The following is a 10092-nucleotide window of genomic DNA, read 5'->3' on the forward strand; positions in this document are numbered from 1 at the left end:
TTAGTCCCTCAAATCAAAAAGCTTATTGATTGATTCAGGGCGCGGTCTTCCTTCTTAGAACCCATTGAGGGGGGCCTCGGCCCGGGAAGGGGAGAGTGGCCGAGCGGTCAAAAGCGACAGACTGTAAATCTGTTGAAGTTTTTCTACGTAGGTTCGAATCCTGCCTCTCCCACTTGTTTGTTGTAGACTGAAGAGAAGAGAAAAGAGGCATTCGTCATCGTAGGAAGGCCCAGCGAGCTTCGCTCTTTCTTTTTTTCCGTGGCGTGAAGTGAAATTGTCTCGTATTTCAGTTTAGAGAGGTTGGCAAATTACTACGATCTATAGATTCCCATCGATAGACAATCCCAACCAGAATAGAAGCGAGTGGCTTCCGGTTTTGCTTGTAGTCGTTGTCTTTAGCTTATGTAGTGGTCGGCCTTCCCTTCCTACACGCACGCGCCCGCCAGAATGCCTCCTTGGTTCTGCACGAAGCCAAGCCAATACATACGATAGGCGAAGTCAAGACCCCCATTTCATAGCGCCTGGGGAACGCAAGTTTGATCGAGGATTGGAGAGGTGGAAGAAATCGGTATGGATTTATGAGTCTTTGTGCGAGCCGTATGCGGTGAGAGTCGCACGTACGGTAACGAGGGGGGTTCGCGTCTATACGTGTAGTGTGGTGTTTGGGCCTACCCACCCTATTTGTTCCATGATCTATGGGTCTACTGGAGCTACCCACTTCGATCAATTAGCCAAGATTTTGACCGGATACGAAATCACTGGTGCTCGATCTAGTGGTATTTTTATGGGGATTCTATCTATCGCTGTAGGATTCCTATTCAAGATCACTGCAGTTCCTTTTCGGGCGGCTGTAGGACGGACGGCCGCCTATAGGTGGTAGGGTAGGGTGGGTGGTACCGCTCAGATTGTGGCCAATCTTCCTAACCGCGCGCGGGCCGGGCTTAGAGCGCGTGAAACTCATCACTACCTCGTAAGGGCGTTGAGACCATAGCATGTTACACGAAAGCGCCGCTTTCTCTGTAGTCTTGTCACACAGCAGCCCGCCTAGAAGAGCCACTCGCTCTGTAGTGTTGTCACATAAGATAAGCACTAGCCCGCCTGATGGCCGGGCGAATCTAAGTTCTCTTCCGGTCAACTGTCCACCCAGTCAAGTGCAAAAAACACAGTAGAATCACGCAAGGCACCCAGCTGGTGTGCTTCCTGCCCGCGAGGAAAGAAAGAAGAGCGACAGGGTTGAGTTCAGATTTGACTGTTTGCAGCATGGGAGCAGATTACCCAAAAAATCCCTGGGAACAATGAAAAAAAAGATATCTCGGTAACGAAAACTATGGGGGGCTGTATTGGCGAGATCCAACGGTGAACAGCTGCCCAAAAGAAAAACCGCCTGGAAGTCCGAGGACCTTTAGTACCCTACCCCCAAACCACCTTCGCGCCAAGCAAGACCGCCCTTGTCCCTTTCCTTTCTCCATTCCGCCTCCCCTTCTTTCTGAGCTTTGTTCCAATCGAGTCTAAGGCAAAGCAAAAGTCGTTCGTATACCTCTTTTTTGACCTACTTGACGAAAGGGAACAAAGTTTCGTTTCCGGGTTTATGGATTGGATTCAGTCAGCTAAACTCATTCCTTTTTATTATGTTGTGACGGGTTACCGGCGAACGCTTCCAAAGGCGACCCTCTCGAGTTTCCGGCGGTTTACGTCATTGAAGTAGTCTTTCGTCATCCTACCAAACTAAAGAAGTCACTATCAAGCAGCGAGCCCTTATTAGTTTAGTAAAGTCAAGCTAAAAAAACTTGAGATTAACCTGCGGTGCGCTACGCCCGGCAACTCATGAAGTAGGGCTCCTTCCTATTGACTAAAGGTGGATTCTTCGCTTTCCTTGAGAATGAAAGAAAGTAGCTATTCAGCCCCTACTACTGACTTTTGACTTTGTTTGATTCAAAAGGCGAACAGCCAGCCCCCCCAACTAGTCGTATGAGGTGGGGTGCTTGTGGTAAGCCGCTTTGGATATGAGGAATTCCTAAAAAAAAGAAAAGGCAAAGTCCGGTATTTGACGAAGATCTTTCGATCAATAGATAGGATTTAGTGTTCGATATAGGGGATAGGATCCATTCTTTCTCAATTTGATTTAGAGAGAGAGATATAACGATATCAAAACAAAGAAATAGGGAGATGATAAAGAATACATAGACAGAAAAAGGGATGTCTATTCTATTCCTCTTTGTTTCTTTTTCAGTGCAAGACAGGAAACCTCCTTTTGTCATCCCTGCAGCTTTCTTTTGTATTGAACGCATGGCCTAGGACCTGAAAATCATCGCCTATGTTCACACCCCTCTTTCTTTGAATCAGGCTAGTAAAGAATGCCCGCCAAGTTCAGATAAGGAAATGCTTCCCCCAACCATTAAAGGCTCGACGAAGGGAGGGGAAGGAAAACGCTTTCGGAGATCGAGATTGGATTTCTTTTGAATCAAAAACGAAGAAGGCCGAGGATGGCCTACAGTGCGTCTTATCTGAAGGGAACACGCTTTTTCGAAAGCGGTGGTATGATTGCCGGGCCCTCTCCTCGTTCTGCCCGCTGGCCTATTAGGTAGGATAGCAGTCTTCGGGCTTTGCCTGCCCTTTCTCATCAAGAATTCCGGCTTGGCCCGGGAAAGCGCTGGCAACAAAAGGAAGGGGTCCATGTAGCTGCTGCGCCCGCCCCCTTCTTAGTCAATGGGGCAGCAGGTTCGGCATCCACTAGAAAAGAGAGAATCCACTTCAGATAACCATGCCTCCGCTAGGCGGCAGCGTGTGGAATAGCCGAGAGCGGACCTTTTTGGATATATAATCCAAGTCGAGAGTGGAGTTACGGAAAGAGCCGTCTGATGGAAAACAACTTTCACGTTCGGTTCAGAGAGCACTTTTTTCGTTGATCATTCCTCGTTCCCTTTCGTGTGAATTCCACAGCGGCGAATTCTCAACTTGTGGGGCCCTATCTATTCCATCTCTCAAGCCCCGAAGAAAAACCCCCTACCCTTCGGACTCCATATCTCTTTTGACTCTATATATGTGGGCACCTGATATCTATGAGGGTTCACCCACCCCGGTTACAGCATTCCTTTCTATTGCGCCTAAAATCTCTATTTTTGCTAATATTTCACGTCTTTCTATTTATGGTTCCTATGGAGCTACATTGCAACAAATCTTCTTTTTCTGCAGCATTGCTTCTATGATCTTAGGAGCACTGGCCGCCATGGCCCAAACGAAAGTCAAAAGACCTCTAGCTCATAGTTCAATTGGACATGTAGGTTATATTCGTACTGGTTTCTCATGTGGAACCATAGAAGGAATTCAATCACTACTAATTGGTATCTTTATTTATGTATTAATGACGATAGATGCATTCGCTATAGTTTTAGCATTACGGCAACCCCGTGTAAAATATATAGCGGATTTGGGCGCTCTAGCCAAAACGAATCCTATTTCGGCTATTACCTTCTCCATTACTATGTTCTCATACGCAGGAATACCCCCGTTAGCCGGTTTTTGTAGCAAATTCTATTTGTTTTTCGCCGCTTTGGGTTGTGGGGCTTACTTCCTAGCCCCAGTGGGAGTAGTGACTAGCGTTATAGGTCGTTGGGCGGCCGGAAGGTTGCCACGAGTAAGTCAGTCCGTTTGGGAGACCGAAGGCTGTTCTCCGTGCACCGGACACGTAGCTTACCGAATCAGTTGCGACACGGATGGGAATGCATGCTCCGAAAGATAGGGTCGAGTCTGATACATCAAACGTCTACTCCCTTGTACGAGTCCACAATCACTACACGAGATGAACCTTGGTTTGGTGAATTGAAGTTGGCCTTAGGTGTAATAGGACTCCCAGTTACTGCGCGCGATCGTATACTGAGGTGCTCCCCGCCGGTTGTTGGAACGACGCGAGCCGGGCCTCGATTCAGAAAGATTCAGGGCCAAACGAAATAGGGGGTTACTAATTCCCCATCTCATTGGGGGCGGAAAACGAATCGACATCTCGATGTGAGACAGCCTTTTCAATTTGAGTTGGGAAAGAACGGCGAAGTCCATCCGAACCGTCCAATGAAGAATAAGAGGAGAACAAAGCGCCAATCGCGCGCGGAACGGACACAGATCAAAAAAATCAGTGTGGAGAAGAACCGAGCTCATTCCCTTCGCTTCCTGGGCCCAAAGCAGTGCAGTCTTTCCTGGCCAAATCAAGGATTTGGGGCTTCACGCTACTTCAATCCATTTTTTTAGTCAGATCTATGAATAGAAAGATGGATGAATCTATCGAGATTCGATTTTGATATCTAAAAAAGAATCGATTTCATTCAACGGTTGATTCAAAGAACTGCGCTTAGCCCCCCCGCTCATGAAACGGCTCTGCTGCAATGGATGGCAGAGGGTCCGTAGTACCCAAAGCACTGGAGTCATCCTGTAGCCGGGAAGGGGCCTAGAAGTGCTTACTACTACACCACACTACACTTGGCTCTACACATTTACAAAGCTAACCCCTGTACAGTCCCTGGCAGAGCTAAGGAAGGGGGCTTCATTCAATCCTTATTCCTTATCCCCTCGCCCAGGCTAACGGGGCCTTACGGGGAGAGTGGAGCCTCAAGAAGCACTGTTGAGAGGAAGATGCTTGGCCCCTCTTCATTCTCTACAGGGTTCCAAACCTTTCTTCAACATAGGTGACAACGAGCGAGGCAGAGATGGAAGAGATCGAACACGGGAATAAGAAGCAAGCTCGCCTTTTTTTTGATTTTGATAGAGGGGGATGGAGAAAGTGGACAAAACAGACTTGCATTTCCCAGTCGAAAAGATGAGTTCCTTTTTCGTCTCGCATTTCTCATCAAACAAATACGGAAAAATCATCATATTGAAAACGCGTTACTAACCCACCAAGCCCTTCCTTCGTAGAGCCGTGTATTGTAAGTGATCCGAACCTGCCCGGAGCGAGCCTCCCATAGAGGCAAGTGAAGTTGGTGAGCCGTATGATGGGCAACTATCTCTTGCGGTTCGGAGAGGACTCAGCTCTTAGTTAGTACGCCCTTGGTTTCGGGGTGTACCCTTTCACTCTATTTTATTATATACGCTTAGCGAAAATCATGTTTTTTGATACACCTAGGACATGGATTCTATATGAACCAATGGATCGTGACAAGTCGTTACTACTAGCAATGATTTCCTCTTTCATTACTTCATCCTTTCCATATCCCTCTCCCTTGTTCTCAGTTACTCATCAAATGGCACTCAGTTCATATCTTTAAGTTCGATCATTGACAAGGTTCAAAGAAAGGGTGGGACATTGATAAAGAATCGATTCCAAACCACAATGCTAGCAGATGGCGGGCCTCCGCTTTTCTTTTCATTAATGAAACCTGCCAGTTATTTATTTATTATTAACTCAAATCAAAAAGACAAAAAAGTCTTTGTTCAAAAAGACGTGGGTGGCATTATGACTGGGGTGTCAGTTAGAAAGGTTCTTACAATGTTCGTTCAAATAAAGCAGCATTCTTTTTTTTGACTTAAGGAGGGCTTGATAAGAAGGGCTTGGGACCTATGAAGAAACAAAACAAAAAACATGAAAGAAAGAAAGAATGAAAATGAACGGGAGGCGTCGGAGGAAGGACTGACGAACTACTTACTTGTCTTTGGTTAACTACTTTACTTACTTGGGGTTCTTTCTCGTAAGTGGTATACCTACACCCTGCACACTCACTCTATCTATATACTACTACGTTGATAGCCTTTCTTTCGAAAACCTCTCTCTCTCTCTACTAAATCGCCGTTTTTTCAGGTCGAACCAAGCCCGGATCCAGCTGAAAAACGGAATGGAATACTCTAAGATGCTTCATAGCTTCAACAAGCCCATACCATATTCTTCCCGGGGAAAGATGAGAGTTCCAACCCTTTATTGAAGAAAGAGCTCTTGCCTGAAACTCAAAAGAGAAGAGAACGTTCCTTCCGCAACGCAAGGGCGATATCTTTCATAGCAGCCAAGGAAGGATGAGTTCGATCCATTAGGTTCTTCGATTTATTCGGAAAAGAAATGAGAGAGAAGAAAACATCTTTGATTACGATTAAAAGGAACAATCTCAAATAGACTAAGATCCAATTTCGGGTCATTTCTTGGTGAACATGATCTGCCATAATCTCTTCGATCCCTGAATTTATGTGCCAGACTACAGATAGATTTGGTAGGAAAGTGGAAGAGACTTTTTTGTATATAATAATTAAAGGAAGAAGGAAAGCTGCTGTAATTCTTTGGAAAAGCCCGGTTCTCTTTGTCTTCGAGCTTGAATTCCTCAATGCACTGTTTTGTTCTTTCATATACCTCCCCACCAATAGATAGAGACAAATAGGAATAACCGAACCACGTCTACAAAATGCCAGTACCATGCAGCTGCTTCAAAGCCAACGTGATGCTCCTTAGTCAGATGACCAAGATATTGGCGAATACCACATATGATCAAGAAAAGAGTACCTATAATCACATGAAAACCATGAAAGCCAGTTGCTAAGAAAAAGGTAGAACCATAAATACTATCCGAAATAGTGAAGGGTGCTTGATAATATTCCATTCCTTGAAAGCCTGTGAATACTAGAGCCAGTGAAACGGTAGCTACTAAAGCGTAAACAGCTCGTTTTTCCTTCCCCGCGAGTATAGCATGATGAGCCCAAGTTACGGCAGCTCCGGATGAAAGGAGAATAGGGGTATTAAGAAAAGGGATTTCCCGAGGATCTAAAACCCCAATCCCTTTTGGGGGCCAAATACCTCCGATCTCTACCGTGGGTGCCAAAGAAGAATGAGAAGAAGCCCGAAAAAAAGCAAAAAGGAACATAACCTCCGATACGATAAACAGAATAAAACCATATCGAAGTCCTAATTGTACTACTTTGGTATGATGTCCTTCCAACGTGGATTCACGTAGAACATCGCGCCACCATACGAACATGGTATATAGGAGAAATATGAGGCCCAAACTGAGAAGTGTTGCACCCCCTTGAAATGAGTGCATGTACATCACACCTCCTACGGTGGTTGCCAAAGCTCCGAGTGAACCCGAAATGGGCCATGGACTTGGATCTACCAAATGAAAAGAATGCCTCTGAGATTCAATCATAAACCACTTTGCCTCGGTTGTATGTAAACCCCCCCTTCACCCCCGCTAAAGTGGTAAAGAAGGGCTGGGGTCTCATTTTCTTTCTATCTGACAGGACAAAAAAATAGGAAGGGATGGTTCTTTCATTGCATTGATAGAAGTCTAACTAGAAAAAGATCTCTCTATTCCTTTGAGAGGAGAATCTCGTTGGTTTGACCGACGAACTACGTGGGAAGACCTTCCTTCTTTCGTTGATTTTCAGCAAGCATTTTAGTAAAGTCAGAATTCTCTGCAGTTTGGTTTCGGAAAACTTGTTGGTCGCGGATTAGTGCGTTCTGCGCCGCCGGCGGCCTAAAATGAAAGGCGCAGGTTGATCTCTCTGGTTGAGGATGAATTTATTCAACTTTACACGTGGGAAGGGCTTACTCTCCTCGGCTTGGTCTCGCTCCCTTCCCGGACTATTCCTCCCCACTAAAAAGAGCGATTGACTTTCTCGATAACCTTTCTGAACGTCCTTCTTCGCGTGGGGATTTGAAAAGGGATATATCTCTCTTGTAATGCTTTCTACTATTCTGATCGAGAAAGAATCTCTTCCGAACGACCAAGTCATAATGAGATTAAAAAACGATGCTTCCTTGGCCGTGTAGAACATGGATTAGCATTATGTCATTCCTACAAGCGATCCCCCATCCAGGATTGGAAGAAGTGCTATATGAGGACTTCGAGATCAAATAGAATATATTTCTTTCGAGACCTCGTGAGCCACTTATTTCTCCGAAACAAGAGAGAAAAGTGATTTGACTCCTTTTTCCCAATAAGTCGACGGCGTTACACCATTGGGATACTTCGAATAAACTAGAGTACATATAGGATACACCGGTGCTAAAACCTTTTCTCAAGATATCTTCCAAACTGTTGGGGTCGTTGCTCCGTATCTTGTTCCCCCGGTGTGAAACCAGTTGGTTCCGTAGTTTGAGAATTCTACTGATCCCAAGTACTCCATCTCCATCATTGCATATGGGAATATAGAAAGTAAAGAAGAAAAGGCATGACCAGAAGAATTGTGTGAAATAAGTCAATTTATCCAGTTGAGGCATTCTTGATTGAGAAAAAATGATTGATTATTCCCTCCAGACAGAAAGAGACTCCTTCCTGTACGAGTAGTGAAGAACTATAGAGAGCTGTGGTTGGTTGTTGACCAACGGAAAGCATGGGAGAAAGAAAGATGCACAAACGAAAGAAAGAAAGAAAAAGGGCGACTTCATAAAAAGCAAGAAAAGCGCCCAGCAAACTGCGAACCTGACTCGAGAGGGCAACCACCGAGATAAACAAACTAAACAAAGAAGGGCGCGGGAGCCCGCCCAGGTCAAGGGTCTCCCCGATATCTTTTCTCAACAACAAAGTGAAAGTAGAAAAACCTAATTCTTACATCACCACAGCCCACTTGGTTTTCTTTCTCGCGGAGCGGCATACCGAAAAAAAAGAAAGAAAAAAAGGCGAGGAGAAGAGGAGAGGGAGTCAGGAGTAAGGAAGGAGCGAGACCGATAGGGAGAGGGAGTAAGGAGCTCGACTCGAAGAGGAGAGGGAGTAAGGAGTAAGTAGCTCGACCGATAGGGAGAGGGAGAGGAAACCTTTTCTGTTTTTTTATAGCATAGCGGTATTATGCCAAAAGACTTTTTAGCAGATTGTAGGGTTATCTCTAATCTGCTCCATCCATTCGTGGAGGGGTTCGGCATCCATCTACGCAGATATTTCCAGATCCTGAGAAAGAATGTTTGTTATTGGCTATTTCCGAATACATATTTCTCATTTCTTGAAAGTGAGGGCTGCACTCGCCCTCTTTCACACTCTGAACGTAGTTGCTGCGTGACTAACGTGTGAATTTCCCTGAGAAGTGCCTCAGGGGATGGGGATCGCGGTGCGGAACTTCTGCCGGTGCTGGCGCCTCTGGCAGCGCCTCTTGAGCCGCCCCCGGTTGTTGATTGGGGTTTTGATAGGGGTTGCCCCAGGAACTGGCAGGATTCGCGGGCGAAGCCGGAACTGCGCGACCTCTGGAGCGACTATCTTAGCCGTGGGATCGGCCTCTCGCCTAAGGCGGGTGCACGGAAGGGTGAAGGCGAAACTCGAAAGGAATTGACTGATTCTTTTTCTATTTCCTCTTTCATTTGCATTTCCAAATCTCAAGTCAAGGCGTTAGCGCATCTGTTTTCTTGCTCGTTACCGCTTTACTAATCAAATAGAAGGAGGCAAGCCAAAACCAACTCCTAAAAAGTGGCTGAGTTCGCCTTTCGGGGTTACCCACTTGATTGAGGGCTTAGTAATATATAAAGAGGAGGAAGCTGCGAGACCGAGAAATAGGGAAGGAGCCCCCGAATTTGGCCTTTTTGTTTAAGTAAGGGCAGCTCGCCTTTTTGAATAGAAGGAAGTGGGATAGCATTGGTTCTTTCGGTAAACCGATGCATGAGCTGAGGCTCCCATGTCTCGCCGACCCTTCAAAAAAGTCAGGTCGTCAAACGGCTCATAGGGAGTCAGAAGCAAGCGGAGTCAAAGGCGGGTCAAACTCACATAAGCAGAGGGGGAGAGACATTCATGAAAAGCGAGAAGCCGTGGTGGACTGGCCAACTATGATATAGATATCTGACTTTCGGGTAAGAGTATGAACATCTATTAGTCCGTATCATGGGTCTACTTGTTACAATAGGCGAACATCCCTATTCCAAAACATACACATAAGTCCTCAGGCAGGCGGGGATGAAAAGAGTCTATTCCTTTACAACAATATTCTGGAATGTATCATGGCCCTATCATCTTTTTATTAAAAAAGAAGAGTTCCGCATCTCTCTGAGGCCTGGAGAACAAATAGGCGTGAGGAAGAGGCCCGTTGCTGTTCCCGGATCACCCATCCCTTCCTTCCCCTTCGCCCGCCCTGGTGAGATCCGATGAGATCAGATCTCTCGAACAAAGTTCAGTGATAGGAAGAGAAGACAGCTGGCGGGAGATC

At 45.9% G+C, this 10092-nt stretch overlaps 1 protein-coding gene across 1 annotated transcript; it reads right to left on the minus strand.

Annotated features, from left to right (window-relative positions):
* Positions 1–5998: 5998 nt before the first annotated feature.
* LOC111474342 (cytochrome c oxidase subunit 3-like) lies at positions 5999–9838 on the minus strand. The gene is made up of 3 exons (XM_023119465.1): positions 7719–9838; positions 7403–7481; positions 5999–7097 (listed from the first exon to the last, which is right to left on the minus strand). The coding sequence occupies exons 1-3, from the start codon at positions 8186–8188 to the stop codon at positions 6315–6317; spliced, it is 1332 nt and encodes a 443-aa protein (XP_022975233.1). The 5' UTR covers positions 8189–9838; the 3' UTR covers positions 5999–6314.
* Positions 9839–10092: the final 254 nt, after the last annotated feature.

This window comes from Cucurbita maxima, unplaced genomic scaffold, assembly GCF_002738345.1.
Source record: "Cucurbita maxima cultivar Rimu unplaced genomic scaffold, Cmax_1.0 Cma_Scf00318, whole genome shotgun sequence".
Taxonomy (NCBI): domain Eukaryota; kingdom Viridiplantae; phylum Streptophyta; class Magnoliopsida; order Cucurbitales; family Cucurbitaceae; genus Cucurbita; species Cucurbita maxima.